The sequence below is a fragment of the Diabrotica virgifera genome, chromosome 3, assembly GCF_917563875.1.
Source record: "Diabrotica virgifera virgifera chromosome 3, PGI_DIABVI_V3a".
Lineage (NCBI taxonomy): Eukaryota > Metazoa > Arthropoda > Insecta > Coleoptera > Chrysomelidae > Diabrotica > Diabrotica virgifera.
Genome location: NC_065445.1, coordinates 245,122,603 through 245,144,959, shown reverse-complemented (window position 1 = coordinate 245,144,959; position 22,357 = coordinate 245,122,603). Strand labels below are relative to the sequence as shown.

At 32.2% G+C, this 22,357-nt stretch overlaps 1 protein-coding gene across 7 annotated transcripts in view; it reads right to left on the bottom strand.

Annotated features, from left to right (window-relative positions):
• LOC114328685 (protein strawberry notch) overlaps nt 1-22,357 on the bottom strand; it is a 140,708-nt gene that overhangs the window by 69,407 nt on the left and 48,944 nt on the right. For all 7 annotated transcript variants that reach the window (XR_007697319.1, XM_028277608.2, XM_028277609.2 and 4 more), the window contains one exon: nt 4,571-4,731. Coding sequence is in view for 6 of the 7 variants with exons in the window: in XM_028277608.2 (XP_028133409.2) it covers nt 4,571-4,731 (161 nt within the window). In the remaining variant the exon portion in view is untranslated. The remainder of the gene's footprint in view (nt 1-4,570; nt 4,732-22,357) is intronic.

Sequence of the window (22,357 nt, the reverse complement as noted above, 5' to 3'; positions counted from 1 at the left end):
AAAATGACAAGATACATTTACAGTAAATGTCTCTTGGCAAAAAAACCTAAAAAAGTATACCGGAGCGAAAAAGGTAATTGTTGTAATTTGTTTTAAAAAAATTGTTTAAACAATTTCTGCCAAAAATTTTACCCGGCACTCGGATTTGTTTAAAGGGAACATTTTTGAACAGGAATCCGCCAAGAAACTGAATCAGAGAAACATTTTTCATATGGAAGCGGCCTCACAACCTGGACTATATCATCTTTTTTCTTCTTCTTTTGCCCTTTAATTCGTCCAATTTTGAACATAGGCTTCCCCCAGTTTCCTCCATTCGCTTCTGTTTCCAGTGCGTTCCTCCTATCTTTTTAATGTCGTCTCCCCATCTCATCTGGGGTCGTCCTCTTGTCTCTTTCCTGTCCATGGTCTCCATTGTTGTATCGTGGTATTCCACCTATTGTCCGTTTGTTTAGCGTTATGACCTGCGAAGCTCCATTTTAGCCTGGTTATATGTTGTCCTGCGTCTTTGACTTTTGTTTTATTTCTTACCCAGTTGTTTTGCTTTTTGTCTGTCAATTTTACTCCTAACTGGCTCTTTGTGTCTTCATTATTTTATCCACGTTTGCATTGGTCAAGGTCCATGTTTGGCATGCGTATGTGAGAATTGGGAGTATGCACTGGGTCAAACACTCTTGTTTTTAAGTACTGTTGCATTTTTTTATTCTTTAGGGCCCATTTTAATTTCCCAAATCCTGCCCAGGCTAATCTGACCCTTCTTTTTACCTCCGCTGTTTGGTTTTCCTTATTTATTTTAATCATCTGTCCCAAATATATATTATAATCATTAACCGCTTCTATTGTGGTGTCGTTACTATATATCATGTCGTGGACTATATCATATAAAGTAAATAATAATAAAATCTTTTAATGATCAACAACAAAAAATCGATCAGATGAAAAACATAATATCGTGCCGCTTAAACAATGGTGGTGAATCATTTATACATTTTGTTTATATAATAAATTGCATGAATTATCTATTGACTCAATTACCCAATATTAAGGATAAAAAATGTTAATTGCTATTTAAACAAAGGAAAAAAATGGGAATTCCACATAACTATTCCATTATGCCATAACACATTCTTTTCGTGATAATGAAATTTTCAATTACAACGAATATTTGTAATGATTCAATTATTTTCAAAGATTGACATTCACAAACTAAAAAAAATTAATTGAAAATACTGGAATGTTCAACAATAGTGTTATTTTCGGTATTTTAAATTAAAATATTTGCTACTCTATTCTCAGGTTCCGTATTTAAGAATTCGGGATTAGAGATCTAATATTCATGTGATTTACTAAGAGAATAAAACACCGGTGACACAATTATACTTGTAATTTTTGTAAAATGCAAACAAATGATTAAAAATGCCGAAAAAAGCCAATTTAAGCGTTTTTGAGACATTTTTCAATGAGTTGAATTCATATTGAGCATATTGATCACAAAACATATGAGATGAAAGCATAAGTCAAGTTTCACAATTATTTTATTTTGATTTTATTTTGCAGAAGTCAGTTTAAACTATCCATAAACAAATTTATATACCTTTGCGTTTCAGAAGACAAACTTATGAACTTTAACGTTCGAAACACATTGTTTATTTCTTACCCACAAGATGGTCTTAATCGAAAGAATATGATGCTACAATATTAGCTAAATAAAGTTTACCATGAGAACCTGTTTAAACAAAAAAAAAAAAAAAAATAAGTGTTTGCAAATAAAAAGAAGTTTTTTTATTTGTTAATTAATAGTTATAAATAGGCAGGTTCCGTGGTAGACTTTGGGTAAACTTTTACTCTGTTAGAGTATGGTCTAAATATTAAGGTTTCACACTAAGAACCAGCAACCGACATTGTGGGGGTTCTATGTTGAAGTGATGCAAAATCAAGAAAAAGTTCAAACATCACCTAATATTTTATACAAAAATGTAACTTTATACCATTTAAAGGGTTTTGACCCAGATATTTTTGGTAGCTAAAAGCATGTATACCTGCAAACAGCACTGATGATGGAATTGTTATTCTGAAAACGTTCTGTGATGTAGCCCGAAAGGGTCTTTTTTAATATAAATATACTAATCCGGTCAACATAGACATCAAAATAGTTGGCAAATAACAAAAATTGCCGGAGAGATAAATTTTGGTGGAGAGCTAGAGTTTACCATAACAAATAAAGTTTTAAAAGTCCCCATCGATCCCATGTGTGCAACAAAAGTTATTCGGGGTCAAAGGTCAAAATTTGAGATTTTTTGGATTTTTCTCGAAAACGGTAAGTTTTATAAAAAAAAAAACATCAAACCAAAGTTGTAGGTCTTAACAACAGTTTTTAACCCCTTCGGTACGGTGATGCACCTGTGTGCATCATGCTCGACTGTCCGCTCAGTGCGGTGATGCACACGGGTGCATCATGAGTTTTCGTTCGTCATATACCACCATCTATACCGCCACCATCTGCATCATAACCTATTTCAGGTATTTTTGTTCCGTCCGAATCACCTTATTCAAATCTAAAAGTGGAGAAACCACGCCCAAAAGTGGGTGATGTCCAGAAGGAGCTTAAATTTAGTTAATTTGATTGGTGATAAGGTTGTTTGGATGTTTGACTGATGGGATTGTGTGGGAGGTGGTTTGTTAGGAGGGGGAGGTTACTATCCCTTGCAAGATAATTTGGATGGAATTTCCCAGAACAGGAGACTGGGACGATATCAAGCACAAAATAATCTGGGAAATTCCATCTGAATTATCTTGTTTATCTTTTTTAATAATTTTTGTTTAAAATGGTATTTTATGGTTAAAATTTAATTTAACTCACATACTATGTAGAATAATAAATTTAATAAAAATAGTTTTATTTCTAAAATTAGTGTTATTGTTACATTAACTTTAATTAGTTGTAGTGTGATACTGTATTTTAACCGACCGCGCGAAGTCGCTCGCTAAGCGCTCAAATCCGTATATAGGAGCTGACTTGCCGAATGACGGTCCGGTACGAAGGGGTTAACTACAAAAACATCATCGGGTTCCGAGATTATCTTTGATGAAAATATAACAGTTCCAGCGAATCAACAACAATTTTTCGCTAACATTAATAATAAATCTCGTTCATTTCCATGTTAACTGACAAATTAACAGCTGCGAATATTAAAGTGAAATAAGCTAAAAATGACGCAGATGTCCTTATAATTGAGACTGCAATTGAAAAATTTAAGGCAACAAACACAACAATTGTAGTTGGTGAAGATGTTGATTTGTTAGTATGTACTGCTTACTGCAAAGACTCCAGTAAATAAAGTTTATTTATTTTCTGAAACCTGGAAGGGCTCAATAGCGAACAGATATATTCTTCGAAAAGTCTATCGACTTATCCCAAATGCCAAAAGTACATTTTATTTTTGCATGCGATAACCGGCTGCGACACTACGTCAGCAATGTACAGAAGGGGCAAAACGTCAGTACTTAAATTTTTCGAAAAAAAAAAGATTTGACTGACTGCTGTAAAGTTTTTACAGAACTTGATTCCACACCGCAAACAATAATTACGGAAAGAATTTGCTTTCTTCTTGCGGTTTATGGAGCTCAAAAAAAATTAGTTGTCTTGATAAATACCGATACTTAACTTTTGTAAAAAATACGCGAAACAAGAAACAAGTACAACTATGATGTCTTCCTCCAACATCAGCAAGTATATTATCAAGTTCAAACATGGCTAGGCAATGAACTGAATCCAGAAGACTGGGGTTGGAAATTAATAGATAATACTCTGGAACCGATTAAAACCTTACTCCCACCTGCTCCAGAAAAACTCCCTAACACTATTTTTTGCAATTGCAAAAAAGGTTGTAGTGCCAAATGTGGATGTAAACAAGTCGGGTTGCTGTGTTCTCTAGCGTGTACCAACTGCCAAGGACAGTCTTGCTCAAATGTCCAGTTTAGTACAACAGAGGAAGACTCCTGTGATTTTAATGAAGAGACCAATGACTCAGTCACATTTGAACAATTTTTGAACATCCAGCAAGAGGAAGAGGAAGAAGATGAAATCGAAGAAGACTTGATTGTTGAAGTAGACTTTCAAGAATATGAATCTGATTAAAATATCTAAAGAAATCAAAACAATAGATAACCTAATAATCAATAGGAATATCAATAATGAATATCAATAATAAGGTAATATCTAGAACTTGACCGGTATTGTTTCCTTAAATTATCCTAAAATTTTTGTTGCACACATGGGATCGATGGGGACATTTAAAACTTTATTTGTTATTGTATACCCTAGCTCTCCTATTTCAAATGTCTATATAGACCGAGTTATACCTTTTATAAAGGATGTTTAATTAAATACTTTGCATTAATAACACACAGTGATTGTGTGATACAAATTCACGGTAATTTGAGGAAGATACAACACGACTTTTTGCACAATACTATATGAATGACTGCGCCATTTGTTACCTTTTTAGTACTCATAACGGTTAGATAATATACAATGAACAGAATAGAGCAATATAATAACTTGGTAACTTACTTCCTCCTCTTCTTGATGAGGCATGGGTTTGTTATCCATCTGGTTCATCCACATGGACTGGACAGCTTTATTGCTAAGAGGTCCGCCCCACGGAGCCATGTTTCCGCCAGGGTAGAACATCGAGAAATATCCGGGGTTAAAGTAGGGATTAAGCATCTCCACTAAAAGGAATTTTATGTTAAATATATTGACAGGCAATGAAATACATCTCATGATAAACGAAAGAATAAAAAATCCATTATTTATAAAGAGTCATCTAATAGTATATTACTAACTACTGTACTGTATAGTATTGTTCTATTTATTCTTTTTCTACGAATTATTCAAACACAAAAAAAATATCGACTAAGTGGGACCGAACTAGTTATAATATAGTGCCTTCATTATCCTGACTGCCTCTTTAAAATGATGGCAAAGCCATAAAAATGATCCCATCTTATAATCTTCTATTGGTGAAAATTTGTTAAGTTTTAAGAGCAGTACTAGGTACAAGCAAAGAACTTTGAAATACATCCTATAAAACAGTGGCTCCCAACCTTTTATGTCTGGTGACCCACCTTCTGATGTTTTTTCATATTCGCGACCCATCCCTCACCTACATAGGTTGTAAGCCCGACACATTTGAACCAATTATGTAGTTCCATTTTTGCGAATAAAACTATCCAAGGAATCCAAAATGTCTTGGCTAGTTATAGTGAGTGGTGTTTTGGACCAAGAGTCAACGTCAGAAAAAAAAGTATTTTAAGACAAAAATGGTTGGTTCTTTAATATATTATTCCCTATGCTTCCTCGAACATCGTACCGGCCATCTGGCTACTGATACAGGTTGCGTTCATTACTGCGCAGCACACCTGTACAGGTAAATATATCGAATTTAAAATTATTTCAAGACGAAAAAATGTTTGTCATTACTTTTTAAACATTATTACAAATATTATTTATAATTGCCAGACATTTCTGTGGTTTAAAAAGTAATGAAAAAAAATTTTTTCGTCTTAAAATAATTTTAAATTCAATATACAGGGTGATTGATTAGTGTGATAAAGCTCAGTAGATCCGCTATAGTAATATGTAGATAGCAATAAAAGTTAATAACAAAAATTGTAGCCAACTTTGAGCTTCACATTACAAAATTAGTTAGAATGTTACAGGGTGTTCGATAACATAGTGGCAGACCAAACTTATGTTTTTTTTTAATGGAACACCCTATATTTTATTTTATATTCGAAATCCTCTTAACTTCCCATCACAAAAATATAAAGGTTTGTTATATTCTATAGGGCTTTTACAAAGTTATATTTTCTATGAAAATCGTAACAAGTTCAGCTCCCTGTATAAATAAAAATAAGTACAACAGCAATGGTTTATTGGTGCCATATTTTTTGTTAATTGTAAAAATTTTTAGGAATTGTTGATATGTATTGTCAATTTTCTTTTTAACGAATACATGATGAGTCAAAACGCACGTACATTCTTTTCTCAGAAATTTTGAATGGAACACCCTGTATTTTATATCACTACCGAAAAGTACCATTACCGTACTTTAATTTTTCTATAATATTCCCTATGTCTAAATTTGTTAGTTTTCGAGATATTTTCATTTTTCAGAGAAAGTTATTAATTAGGGTGTTTTCCATATAAAGAAAATTAGCAATATAGACCACTTTTATAAATTTTGTCAATCAACAAAAAATATGGCACCAATAAACCATTGCTGTTGTGCTTATTTTTATTTATACAGGGAGCTGCATTTATTACGATTTTTATAGAACATTGGTTAAGACTTTGTAAATACCCTACCTACATAACAAACCTTTATATTTTTGTGATGGGGAAGTTACGAATATTTCGAATATAAAATAAAATATAGGGTGTTCCATTAAAAAAACAAAAGTTTGGTCTGCCACTATGTTATCAAACATCCTGTAACATTCTAACTAAATTTGTAATGTGAAGCTCAAAGTTGGCTACAATTTTTGTTATTAACTTTTATTGCTATCTACTACTATAGCGGATCTACTAAGCTTTATCAATCACACTAATCAATCACCCTGATTTTGTATTTACCTGCACAGGTGTGCCGCGGAGTAATGAACGCAACCTGTATCAGCAGCCAGATGGCCGGTACGGTGTTCAAGGAAGCATAGGGAACAATATATTAAAGAATCAGCTGTCTTAAAATACTTTCTCAAAAACGCTGTATGTAAAACCGTTAGTTTATTGAGAAGTGTTAAGACGCTGAGCAACGAATATTTTTGTATTAATATAAACACAGCCAACCTTCTTCCACTGGTCTGTTTGTTTTGATAATAATTACGTCAACGTCAATCTTATGGTCTCTTAGACCATTTAGTGTGTGGCAAAATAACATTTCTTCTTCAACTGATCCATTGACATTAAACCTTACCAAGCATAACAAATTAACTTTGTCAGCAATATCTGTAATTTCGTCTAATTGTAAAGAATAAGTCAGTTTCTTTCATAGCAGATATTAAACTTTACGTTATAATATAACGTTATAATATTATTATAACAGACATTTTCTCGATTCTACGTTTGACTGTGGTGTTGGATAGGATAGGAGTATTTTACAATCTGTTGACCTGCTTTTTCGTCAAACAGAAGAAATTATTTCTGCCCCGGGCAAAATAAGGTTCTCGTCTGATGTGTGCGGAGCTCTATTTGTTGCTATTAGCAAAGACAGCTGGTAAGAGGCTATGGCAATTTTATTTATTACCTTGTCCCAACGACACATTCTCCATATTCGACTGAGTCGAAGTATGTAATATTTTTGGAAAAACATCAAAAGTTTATTTAAAGTTTCTGGATGTTTAGTTGAAATGTGGTTGAAATTAGGTTTTAAAGACTTCATTCATGCTTTCGTTGGCCAAGGTTTCGAAACAAAAGGTATACTTTAGGCTTTAGGGTATAGGTTCTTCTTTCTTACCTATGAACGTGAATCCGTATTAAAAGCATTCAGGACAATATTTTCGTAACATTTTCTACCCTTTCTTAACATTTGAAAATACTTAAGAGGCTTTAGCGTTATTGCTAGTAGATTAGGGTGACCAAATCATAAAACAAAATGAAAAAAACGGGACACATCCAAGGAGCAGGGGAGGTGGGAGATTGGGACGATACCCAAACGGTAGGGGCGATTGAAATATGGTCTTTTAGCTAATTTGGGACCTTTAAATCCTTTTCAATTTACCTTTGAATATGTCATTTATGTACGATCAAAAGACTGCGAAACAGACAGAACACTAAAAACCTCCGCGAGAATGACATGGATCAACAACCCGTCAGAACAAAACAGGGAAGAATACAAAATAGCGAGAAACAAAGCCAACTCAACAAATAAAAAGAAGAAAAATGACTGGTTTCGGAGAGAGGGTATTGAAAAAGACAGAAAACCATAAAAGATCAGAGCAACAAAAAATACGCCCAGCATTAAAACAAGAGGACTAAAAAACCAAAAAGGAGGAACCATATTTGAAGTTGAAGACGAACAGATTAGCAGAATATGGGAAGAACATTACGAAAAAATGCTATCCACTATGAAGGAAACACATTACGATGAAGAAGTACAAATTTTCACAGAAGAAAAAGTACAGAAACATATATATTAAAAACCTAGGAAACGAAAAAGCAGCAGAAGAAGATGAAATAGCAGTGGAATTAATAAAATACGGAGGAAGAGAATTACATAAATAAATAAAGGAGCTAATACAACAAATATGGATAAAATAGACTATAGTCGGTTCGCTAAACTCAAACACAACTGGCCAGTGATTTTAGTAGGCAATTTTTTTGTTTTTTGCCAATTTGGCCAAAATTACTAACTATTTAGTAATGTTTAAGTATTTAGTAATAATTTTTTTTGCAATTTTAGCAAAGGACATCGCACACATCTTATGGAAAATATAATGTCACTCAAATTCAATAAAATTTATATGAATATATCCGTTTCAATTTAACGATCAATTCTTATCATTGCGCTAAATCTTAATTTTCAATAATAAGAGCAGAAATTGATATAAATCAATCTGAAATCAAATGGGTAGGTACATAAGTTAGAGAGAGAAAAAATATTTTAAAATACCCAAATTATAGTTAGTTCATAAATCTTCTCGAGCTCTTAAGCATCTTATTATAATAGTTTCACTAATCCGCTTAGGCCCAGCGGGGTTTAAGCTGTTTTGAATAGCACCCAGAACAATAGTGATTATAACTGACATGTTTATAGACTCCAAAAATGTGATTTCGATAAACTTTAATTGCAATTTGCGCCGTAATTAATCATAATTAAGAGTTGGCGCAATGATAAGAATTGAGAGTTAATTTAAAACGAATCTATTCGTATAAATTTTATTGAATTTGAGTGACATTATATTTTCCATAAGATGTGTGCGATGTCCTTTGCAAAATTAGTTATTAAAATCACTAGCCGGTTGTGTCTGAGTTTAGCGAACCGACTATACCTGACGATTGGAACACAAGTATTATAGCACTTATATATAAAAAAGAAGATCGAGAGGAAGTTTATTAAATACCACCTTAAATCGGGAGAATACAACAGAGAAATGCACCTAATCATAGATTTCAAAAGAGCTTTTGATACAATCAATCAAACGAAAATTATGGAGAAACTAGAGAATGTTGGAATCCCAGAAAAATTAAGACATAAATGCCAACAGTGAGCCTATAGATTACCAGAACAAGCATCAGTTTCAACGGAACAACTTCTAAGATTAATGTAAATAAAGGCGTGAAATAAGATGACTATCTCCTTGAGATTATTTAATCTGATATTGAAAGTAATCATAAGGAGGACAAACTTTGCAAATAAAACATGAAACATGATCAATGATGCAGATCTACTTACTTCAACTAGTGGCTAGTGGCAAAGCAGATGATCTAGTCATCATAGCGAAGATGACACTTATAAAAGCAGTTGGAAAATTAGATAATGAAGTGAAAAGAATAGGACTGAATATAAACCAGCACAAAACAAAATATATGACGATAGGGAAGGATAACAACAACTCAGAAAAAATATCTGAGAACACAGAACCATAAATTTGACACTGTGTCCACCTTTAGCTACTTAGGAGTAACAATAGGGAAAACCGGAAAAGAGAGAACACAGGAAAGAATTCTAAAAGGCAGAAAAACATATGGAATGAATAAAAATCTGCTGAGAATTAAGACTCTAAGTATAATATGAACCTATTAACACCTGTTGTTACATATGGGATGGAAACAACGACGATTAACAAGAAAGAGGAAGATAGCCTTCTGAAATTTGAAAGAAAAATAATAAGAACAATACTGGGCCACAATGTAACAAGAGAGGGAGAAATATGAATGAAAACAAATGCTGAAATTGAAGAAGAATTAAAGAGAGCAAATATAGTCAGATACATAAAATCAACCCAACGTAAATACGGGACATTTGGGCGTCCCGAGAGACTTTTTCGGGACCCCGGGACAAATCGTTAAAAAACGACAATCCCGTTTTTACGGGAAGTTTGGTCACCCTATAGTAGATGGACGATTAAACTCACCTTCTCCAGTAGATTTCGGTTTTCTAACACAAGAACCGCTTTTCAGCCAGTTTTCCATCTCGTTAAATACCTAGTATCAAGCCGCTGTCGTATGTTAAGTACTCGGGCAACGGGCAACACTGTGTCTGTATGCTTACTCAGTACTCTACTCAGTCAGTGTACTCGTATTCCCTCCCGTGCCGTCAACAAAACAATTGAGTTCCTTCCCGCCTAGCTAAGTTAATCCCACAGCCCACACGTGTCAGGGTCACGGTTTGGTAGATAGTCAAGAGAGGAGCAGGTAAAGAAAGAGCAGAGAAAATAAGTGTTCAAGGAAATAATTTTTTAAGAGGTTTCCAACCTTGAAATAGCTATTTATGATTGCTATTTCAAGCATGTATCCAATGTTGGATAGGAGTATGTATAACAGGCAAAATAACGCAAAAGATGGAAAACATAATATGGTTCTTTTCATGAGCATTTTTCAGTGCGTCACAAATGATATAAAAAAAGGTTAGTCCCTGATAAATACACATTTATGACATTTTAGTTAAATCTGACAGTTGTCACATTTTATTTGCAATTTGGTATAAAAACAAATCAATTTTGTTTATTGCATTTATAAAATGGTGTTTTCTTTGATTTGTATAGTCTTATAAATTGTACAGATTAAATTTTTTTATATAGAATAATATATTATTTAATATTATATTATTAGCGCCATCTATTGACAACTAGATTAAATGTTATTAATGTCACCGACGAAATGTAATCAGCGACGTGCGTTTTTTTGTCACATACAATTTAATGCGTTAGAGAGAAATCGAAAAACTGTGACGCACTGAAAAATGCTCATGAAAAGAACCATATGTTCTGAAATAGAACGAGATGATATACTAGTCAAGGTGGAAAATTTAGCAATAGAAACCTACAAATTTATATTATATTGATGGTTTCCCACCTTTAGACGTATCGGACAAGTATGGCAACTACCACTGTGACAGTGACAGTTTTAGTTGACATACTCCTCCTATACGTCTAAAGGTGGGAAACTATCAATATAATGACAATTTATAGGTATCTATCGCTAAAGTTCTCACCTCTACTAGTTTAATCTCGTTTCATTTCACAACTTATTATGTTTTCCATCTTTTGCGTTATTTTGACGATTAGCGCTTTCATCACTGTATATAATACAGGGTGTCCCGAAAAGATTAGTCATTAATTATACCACAGATTCTAGGGTCAAAAATAGATTGATTGAACCTCACTTACCTATATACAATATTGCACACGAAAAATGTTACAGCCCTTTGAAGTTACAAAATGAAAATCGATTTTTTTTCATATATCGAAAACTCTTAGAGATTTTTTATTGAAAATGGACATGTGGCATTCTTATGGGGGAACTTACACAAAAGTTTGGGGGGGTTTAAGGGAACAAAACCCCCATAAAATTTTTATGGGGTGGACAAATAATCACGCTATAATTTTGTTTTTAGATGTTCCTGTGATAAGAATGGCATATGTCCATTTTCAATAAAAACTCTCTAATAGTTTTCGATATATTGAAAAAAATCGATTTTCATTTTGTAACTTAAAAGGGCTGTAACTTTTTTTATGAGCACATTTGTACTAAGGTAAATTAGGTTCAATCGAACTATTTTTGACCCCAGAATGTGTGGTATAATTTATGACCATTCTTTTCGGGACACCCTGTATATGAAAAAATGTCAACACGTAGAACATGTCAAATAACAGGGATTTTATTGGTGGTAAAAAGCAGTCTGATTTTTGCATGAGAGTTTAATGAAAGGGTAACAAATCAATTGAAAGTTCTGTCCGACAAAATACATGGGACGTTTTCGTAGTCTAACGTTCGAAACCTTTAACCTGTTCCACAATTAAAACTTTCCCTGTTTCAGTGTTCCCGCACATCAAAGTTTGTCCGACTAGACACCGTTAAGCTATTAACAAAACTTTTTTTTGGTGAGCGGGACCCAGGCCTATGTCTTCGTTAATAGAACCGAAACTAAATAATCGAAAAGGTGCATGGATTAGCTGCCTAAAGGAACAACAAATGACGTTGGAACCAAAAACATCAGAAATCATGATAAACGAAGAAGTTCACGTTCACAAAAGCAAGCATGAAGTACATACAAACAACACTTGAAAAACTAAAGAACAAAAAAATGGTGAAGGTGGAATACCAAATGAATTGTTAAACTATGGTGGACGGATCAACGGACAACATCAATTAGGGCTTGTCCATATGCAGGCGGTTTGCCAACGTTGACGTCGCGGTTTACCTGTGAAACTTCAAAGGCGGCATTAGGGTGAGATCAAGTAAAACAGGTAAACCGCGCAGTCGACGTTTGCAAACCGCCCACATATAGACAAGCTCTTAACAAGATTAAAGGTCACAATAAAATACCAGAAGAATGGAGGACAAGCGAGCTAATCTTATAATTCAAAAAGTACGATAAAAAACAACTGAAAACTATAGAGGTAACAATTTACTACTAAGTACAACCCTTACAACACATACCGGGTGTTTGGTAAAGAATGGGCCATAGCTTAACCCCAGGTTCCTGAGGTTAAAATAGGCCGATTTAAGCTAACTTACCTTAGTACAAAGTTTATATTAACCGAGATACAGGGTGTCAAAGATAAACTTTTTTTTTTATTTATTATTGAATATTTCCTGACAGACATGAGATATCAACACGAAATTTGGTATGTGGGGATTTTTTGGGACGAGAAAACTAAATTCCCTACCAAAAATTATGTGTTGCCCAGAGGGCGCCACATAAGCCTTTCAGCACTCATTTAATATGTTTAATTATTTTTATACGTCACTCCGTATAATTTTGACATTAAAATTTTTATTCCCCTATTAGTGTTACTTAAAAAAGGTATACCTCTTTCACCTCCCTAAACTCAACCGTTTTCGAGATAAACGCATTTTAAATCTGCGATGCAACATAATTTTTAGCATAATATCATTGTAGTTACACCAGAAAAATAACAACTTAAAACCATAAAATTATCCAAAAATGTATCGCAAATTTCTTCAAATGGAATTTGCGATGCAATGACATAAATTTGAGAATTGGCACAATTATTATGGTTTTAAGTTATTTTTCGGGTGTAACTACAATGATATTATGCTAAAAATGATGGTGTATCGCAGATTTAAAATGCGTTTATCTCGAAAACGGTTGAGTTTAGGGAGATGAAAGAAGTATACCTTTTTTAAGTAAAACTAATAGGAGAATACAAATTTTAATGTCAAAATTATACAGAGTGAGGGATAAAAAAATTGAACGTAATAAATGAGTGCTGAAAGGCGTATGTGGCGCCCTCTGGCAATACATAATTTTTGGTAGGGAATTTAGTTTTCTCGACCCAAAAAACCCCCACATACCAAATTTCATGTTGTTATCTCATACCTGTCAGGAAATATTCAATAATAAATAAAAAAAAAGTTTAATTTTGGCACCCTGTATCTCGGGTATTATAAACTTTGTACTAAAGTAAGTTAGCTTAAATCGGCCTATTTTAACCTCAGGGACCTGAGGTTAAGCTATGGCCCATTCTTTACCAAACACCCTGTATAACTAAAATTTTACAATAACGAATAAATCTACTTATAAACTTATCAGATGAGCAACAAGGTCTGTACTTGAAGGTCATATACAGATGCAATTTCTTTATATTGTATTTTATAACTTATAACAATAATTATTTGCGGACAATAGATTACGACACCCAGCAAGACAGACTTCTTCGTCGACAGGAAGAAGTAGGTATCACCTGGCAGTGAAATAGAGATTGATTCAGAAGATGATTGTTCTGAGACCAACAACTTCAATAATTGCGAAGTCCAATATGAGTCATCGAATACCGAAGAGGATGTAAAAATAACAATAAGTCAAAATACTATTGCAAAATTGCCATGCATTTTATGCCTCAAATAATATATGTCAATATTTATAGACTAAGAGCCGCTATAGGTGAAATTTCTTAATCATTTTAGGCACGATGGGACCCTATAACTTAAATAGTAGAACCTAAAAGAAAACGTTTGAACACTGTGCCGTCACTTTTCAGTGGCACATGCGTCGACAGTGGCGCATCAAACTTTCCACTTATGGACGGGATAAATAAATTAAAAGTTAGGTAACAGAACTTACTAACAGAATTAAATTTTTTTATTTTTTTAAGTTCTATGTGATTAACACATAGGATTCATCGTGATTTTAACTCACCACCCCCTTCCCCCACCATCAAAAACTTCATTTTTCGTTTTTATTTTTTTTGGTGGGATGCAATAAATTTTAAAATTTCAAAAAATTCACACGCATAGTTGAGGCTTTTATAAAACATGCCTATTTTTTATAGACCCATAGGTAGAGTGTACATAACCTCAAAAAATTAAAAGAAATTTTTTTTTCAAAAAAGCGTATAACTTTTTTTGAGGAATAGCTGCAGGTCTAATTTTTTCTTAATCTTGTGTGTTTATCAAACACTATATTTTTAATTTTTTCACATTTTTCCGTAAGTCTCCCCACCTTCAAAAATCCGAAAAACTGTTTTTTGGGGGGTTTTGGGGTATTTTCCCTATTTTATAGACTTCATAATATATCAAGTCAATTTTGTTTTTATAGGTTATATGTAACTTGAAGTAACTGAGTTCTTTAGAATATTTAAAAATCAGAAAAACACGTTCAAACCCCCTAAAACCCCCTTAAAAAACAGTTATTTGGATTTTTGAAGGTGACTAACGTTACAGAAAAATCTGAAAAAAATTAGAAATATAGTGTTTGATAAAATACACAAGACTAAGAAAAAATTAGATCTGCAGCTATCCCAAAAAAAAAGTTATATACTTTTTTTCAAAAAAAAAATTTTAAAATTTTTTTGGGGTTATGTACATTCAACCTACACGTCTATAAAAAATAGAAGTGTTTTATAAAAGCCTTAACTATGCGCGTAAATTTTTTGAAATTTTAAAATTGATTGCATCCCACCAAAAAAAAATAACATCGAAAAATAAAGTTTTTGATGGTGGGGGCAGGGAGAAGGGGGTGGTGGGTTAAAATTACGATGAATCTTATGTCTTAATCACATAAAACTTAAAAAATGAAAAAAATTAAATTCTGGTAATGAGGGAGGGTATTTTTTAATTTATGTATCCCGTTCATAAGTGGAAAGTTTGATGCGCCACTGTAGACGCATGTGCCACTGAAAAGTGACGGCACAGTGCTCAAACGTTTTCTTTTAGGTTCTACTATTTAAGTTATAGGGTCCGGTCGTGCCTAAAATGATTAAGAATTTTCACCTATAGCGGCTCTTTAGTCTATTACTGTGGTTCAACTGAATCGATTATTATTTTATGATTTTTAGTTTGTTTCAGTATTACTTTTTATGTTTCTTTAAAATAAATATGTCATGTTTTATTATTAGGGGGTACCTAAATAATTTTTTTATAATTAAATGTTTTTTGTATAAAAATGTAGGGTTGTAAGGAAATGTCAAAAAATATTGAAATAATATACTATTTAATATCATTTTCACACAAGCGTATTTATAAGAAGATAGTTAATTAATAAAGGCAAAGAAAATATTTAAAAATATACAAATATATATATATATATATTTATATATCGGGTCTGGTGAACCCGGCGCATCAAATTTGTGTTCAAAATAGGCGCTACCACCGCAGGGAATTTAAGCATTTTCCATTAAAATTGTTTTTTTTATTTAAACAATTATTAATAAACATAAAAAAAAATTTATTGACTATTCGTGTATTGTTCCCGCGAATGCATATGTCTGCAAATTTTCATTCATTTGCATTGAAGAAAAGGCAGTCGAATTAACGTCTAAAGATTTGACCCAAACGATTGAACTAAAGGAAAGTGTTTAATAAAATATAAATAATGGATTTTTTATAAAAATATTTTATTCAAATTCTACTTCAACAATATCCCACATATACCTCGAAATGTTTAAGAAGCCAAGAAAGTTTCTAGTATGGAGCAGGTTTATTTCTACAGCAGATTAGAATTTCTACGCAATTATATTATTTTACAAAAAAATTACATAATTTTTACTTTGTAGCTTTAATACTGAAATACCATGCATCATGCAAATTGGTGAATATAGAAATGGCTTTTTATTTTAAGAGCCTAATATAAAATTTTACCTGTTGGGCAACCTGCAAAGATAATTATTGTTCAGAACCATTACAAAAAACTGCTCGTCATTTCACTTAACCCTCGTAAGGCGGTGCGGGGTGAAGCTGCACCCCAGATCTCGTTCTTCTCACCCATCTTTTTTAATAATTTTTTTTTTTATTTTTGTCCATTTTTTTTATTCGCATTAAATTCAATTTTAAACGCATTCCACCCATTACAGCATTTAAAACTCTTTGTGTTTACGTGTTTTTTTTTTTGGAAAAAAGACTAAGCTGCTAATGATGAAAATTTCATCCTGAATTAGACGTTTCTGCTGTTCCACCTGGAACTAACAGAGCTATGGGACAATGTCGGTGTTATTTATGTCAGAGAAAAAGACCGGAAGTCCCGGCATAACTGTATTGTATGTAAAAACTTTGTGTTGCTCACACTGTGAAAAATTTCATGTGTTTGTCTTGCAGCGGTAATATTGTTTTTAAGAAAAAATGAGTACTTTGTTTGTAACAGTATGTTGTATGTTTCATAATATGAAAAACAAGTCCTAATTATCTTTCAAATCAATTTCCCCAACGTTCAAACTTCAGTTTAGAAGTAAATTCTTCAGTTTTATTTAGGTTAAAATTTTTTTGTCTAATATCCATTTACTAAAGTTATCAACATCCGTTCGAAGACATAAATATTAAATATTATGGTATTAAGTACCATCTCTGAGAACCATAAAAAATAATAGGTAAACACCGGCACTTAAAAAAAATGCTGATTTTCTTACACATTTTTCTTTTATTACCACAGTTCCCTGGCGTAGAGTGTAGAGTGTTGCATCAGCTTCGACCTCGGCGACAACCGATTAACGATTATTAGAAAAATCGAAATTCAGTTTTTTTAGAACATTGAAAACCCTTCTAAATGCCGATTTTTGAAAGTTTAAAAGTTAATTTGTTGCTATGCAAATTGCAAAATAAGTGAAAATCGTTATTTGTTAATAACTTTTACTAAAACTACCGTAGAACTTTAGTGTTTCACCCAACGTTGGACATTGCGGTACTTAACAAACCCTCAAAATTTGAGACTGATCCATTAATTAGTTTGAGAGTTATTCTATTTGTTTATCCCAGATACCTTTATTTTGCAATAAGATAAGACAGAAAATAATGAAGATAGTGCAATTCTGAGTATGCCAAATGAAAGTAGAAGAGTGATAGTATCAAACTGTATTAAAAAAAGATAAAAAAATAATTAACATAGTCAAAAATCCTAATGCCAAATTTTTAAAATGTTGTAGTTTAAAAACATTTAGAATAACTTTAAAAATGTTGTCTGTAGAAACAATATTTTTATATATTCGAAAAGATAGTATTTTAACACGAATTTTCAAATAAAAAAAATTAGCCTGGGCTCATTTGGTACAAAGTCAGCCATATGTTTTTTTTTAATTCACAGCTAATTTGTTTATAGTAATTAAGAAATCTCATTAATGCCGTTTTAAAGAATGGGATTTGTATTTTTTTTTTAAATTTGCACAAACAATATACCTTCACAGCACCCTCTACGATTTTTCAAAAATGTAGTGCAAACGATTACTAGGGGGAATCTACAAATCCAGCGAGTTAAAATACCGAAAAAGCAATTTCAAACGAATATAATTTGCTGTATCTCCATATCAACTCAATGGATTTTGATCTTTCTTTTTTTAATTGGTATGTAATTTTTACGTACATTACAAATATGTAATTTGTTTATAAATTTATTAATTAATAAACAGTCTAATTTGTTTAAACAATTCTTGAAAAAAATATTTTCTTTACAAAAATCTATTTTTTTTTTCAGATCATTATTTATTAAAGTATACCTTAACTTTTTCTATGATTAATAGGGATAGTATGATTAAAATCATGGATTTTTGGGAAAAAATTATTTTTTCAAAAATTGTTTAAACAAATTAGACTGTTTATTAATTAATAAATGTCTAGACAAATTGCATATTTGTAATGTACAGAAAAATTACGTGCAAATTAAAAAAATAACGATCAAAATATATTCAGTAGATCCCGAGATATAGAAAATGATAGTAGTTTTAAGTTGCTTTTTATAGTTTTTGAACTCGTGCATTTGTCGGCTCCCAGCTCCCCCTTCACTTACCACGACTAGTCACCAATTAATCTACATTTTTAAAAATTTGTGTAAAATACCAGCTTTTCTAATATGTAAAATGACTTTTTCTACAGACAATATTTTTTAAAGTTATTTTAAATGTTTGTAAACTACAAAATTTCACAAATTTGGCATTAGGATTTTTGACTATATTAGATAATCTTTTTATCGTTTTTTAGTTTTTTAGTACATTTTGATAGTATCAGTTTTCTACTTTCATTTGGCATACTCAGAATTGCTCTATCTTCATTATTTTCTGTTTTATGTTAATGCAAAATAAAGGTCTCTGGGATAAACAATTAGAATAACTCTTAAACTAATTAATGAATCGGTCTCAAATTTTGAGGGTTTGTTAAGTACCCCAATACCCAACTTTGGGTGAAACACTAAAGTTCTAAGGTAGTTTTTGTAAAAGTTATTAACAAATAACGATTTTCACTTATTTTGCAGTTTGCGTAGCAACAAATTAACTTTTTAACTTTCAAAAATCGGCATTTTGAAGGTTTTTTAATGTTCTAAAAAATTAAATTTTGTAATTTTATGTCAACTATTTAGCTTTTGAATGGGGTGCAAAAAATAGAAAAAATCGCGATTTTTGCACTAAATTGTTAATAATTAAAAAACGGACGCAAACTCTAAGCAGCAAACAGGTAGGTTTTCTTCCTATAGGTCTATAATAACTAAAAAAGTAGTCAGCTACCTGGATCTTTGAGTGTCCCGAACATGGTCTATTTCTAGCTTATTGCCCTGGTCTTAAGTGGGAACGGGCTGTTATTGCTTTGATAGACGTTTTTAATAATTGTTTTTATAATATCCAGCGGGCTATCTTTATTAATAGAAGAGATGAATTACAGCCGTAAGTCTCTGCCAAATTCGTTCAAGTAGATCAAACAAAGAAATGAGTGTCTAGTCTATTGCACTCTAATGCTTTTTGTGTAATATATTTTATGACAAATGTTGCATCTGTACACAAACTTTTCCTACTAGACCAGTAAGGATCTGTTTTTAGGTGGATGTGAGAGGTGGCATTCAGATTTTTGCGGATAAAGTTAGGTGATAACTTCGTTAATAATAATTGATTTATGCTCCTTCTCAAATATGCCCGGAACATTAATAAAAAAAATAAAATATTTAAAAATTTCAAAAAATTTCGTTTTTTTTTTCTACTTTTTTTGCTTATAACCTAAAAACTATTCATTTTAGAACAAAGTCCTATAGGAATAAAACAAAGTTAATTAAATTTTCTATCAGATGCGATTGGTTAAAAATGTCTTAATTTATCACCCTTGCTTTAAAATAGCAATAAATATAAAATAAGGGGGCAAAACAAGCCTGTCCTTATTCAATGATTTTCCATCACTTAGACTTGGAACCTTCCGAATTCGCTTAGAAAATTTTTGTAATGTGCTAAAACCGTACACCAAATTTCATTAAAATTGACTTACTAGATTTTGCATAATAATTTTGCAATCTAAACTTTTTTTAAAAAATTAAAATTTTTTAAAATCTTGCACAACAAAAACTAGAACATACAAAGATTTGTCAATTTTTTTACATATAAAGAAGTACTCCACCTATCGAATGCACTTTACAGAATTGAAATCGGATTATTTAAGCAGCCTCAGCAATGTTTTAAAGTTATAAACAATTTTTTGGCTTATAAACAAATTAGTGCTGTGGCCAGGAGGGGGTGCTACGGGTTCCTTTATTTAGATGGACTTACCCAAGTTTTTTTATGTATTTTGACCCGTAGAACACGAATTTTTTGGGTAACAGTTGATCCGGATGTCGATAAGATTGTTATAAACAAAAGAACTTGAGGAATTACATAAAATCGATTTTTCGCAAAATAAAACATTTTTTTTGTATTTCTTGGGTAATTCTAAGCAAAAAATGTTCTTACAAGTTTTTTCGTAGGATGCATAGTTTTCGAGATAAACGCGGTGGAACTTTCAAAAAATCGAGAAATTGCAATTTTTGAACGCGAATAACGTTTGATTAAAAAATAAAATAGCAATTCTGCTGACAGCATTTGAAAGTTTAAGTCAAATTATACCGGTTTTAATTATTTGCATTGCTAAAAATTAATTTTTTATTATTAAACATTGCTGGAGCCCCTTAAATAATCCGATTTTAATTCTGTAAAGTGTATTAGATAGGTAGAGCACCTCTTTATATGTAAAAAAATTAGCCAACTTCTAAATGGTCTACTTTTTGTTCAGAAAGATTTTAAAAAATTTGAACTTTTTTAAAAACATTTAGATTGCAAATTTATTACGCAAAATTTATTAGGTCGATTTTAATGAAATTTGGTACACGATTTAAGTATGTATGTTACAAAGAATTTCCTAAGCGAATTACTAAGGTTCTAAGTGCCACCAAAGTGGTTAAAAATATTGAATAACAACAGACTTATTTTGCCCCCTTATTTTGTATTTATTGCTATATTGCAGAAAAGGTAATACCTTAAGACATTTTTTACCAGCCGTATAACATACAAAATTCAATTATCTTTATTTTATTTCTCTACGACTTTGTTCCAAAACGAATCGTTTTAAAGTTATAAGCAAAGAAAGCAGAAAAAAATCGATGTTTTTCGAAATTTTAAAATATTTAAATTTTTTTATTAATGTTCCGGGCAGCATATTTACAGATGCTTGCGTGTGTAGACACCAGGGTGTTGAAATCAGTTAGGGTTTGGAGAAACGGTACATTTACAGATGCTAGCGCGTGATGACACCACGGTGTTAAAACCAGTTAGGGTTTGGAAAAACAGTACGTTTACAGACGCTAGCGTGTGTTGACACTAGGGTGTTGAAATCAGTTAGGGTTTGGAAAAACAGTACAGTTACAAATACTAGCAGATTTGGACACCATTTGGCTATTGACTTTGATTTTATATACCTACTGCTGTGGAAAAATATTTAAGTGATTTAGGTATTAGTAAATAATTAAACGTTGTTGGGATATACACAATAATATATTAACACAAAAGAACAACATAAAAAATAATGTTGCTCTGAAGCTATTTGCTTGTGGAATTTGTATAATTAACTATTTAGATGGGAAATAAGCCACAATTAAATTGAAAAAAATAATTTTATTAACGTTTCGATGCCCAAATCAGGTGTCGTTGTCAAAATAAAAAATACTACTACAGGGTGTTTGGTAAAGAATGGGCCATAGGTTAACCTCAGGTTCCTGAGGTTAAAATAGGCCGATTTAAGCTAACTTACCTTAGTACAAAGTTTATAATAACCGAGATACAGGGTGTCAAAGTTAAACTTTTTTTTTATTTATTATTGAATATTTCTTGACAGGCATGAGACATCAACACGAAATTTGGTATGTGGGGGTTTTTCGGGACGAGAAAACTAAATTACCTACCAAAAGTTATGTGTTTCCCAGAGGGCGCCACATGCGCCTTTCAGCACTCATTTAATACGTTCAATGTTTTTTATCCGTCACTCCGTATAATTTTGACATTAAAATTTGTATTCCCCTATTAGTTTTACTTAAAAAAGGTATACCTCTTTCATCTCCCTAAACTCAACCGTTTACGAGATAAACGCATTTTAAATCTGCGGTGCAACATAATTCCACTCGAACGCTCACTGTCCACGCTGCGCTCAAAAGCCATCTCCTGACCGCCCACGAGGGGCGCAGGTTCGCCTGTCGTTGTAAAATGGTTTCTAGGGAGACTGGTCGAGAGCAAAGCACGGACAGTACACGTAAATGTCTATGGAACCAACAACAATCCATCAAAACTTTCTTCTCTGTTGACTTTTAGCCTTCTGGACACCACCGTCCGGCATAACCAAGGAAAAACACCAGGACACGACACTTGCCCCAGTGCGGTTTTCGGACTGTTTGCTATTACTGCCACA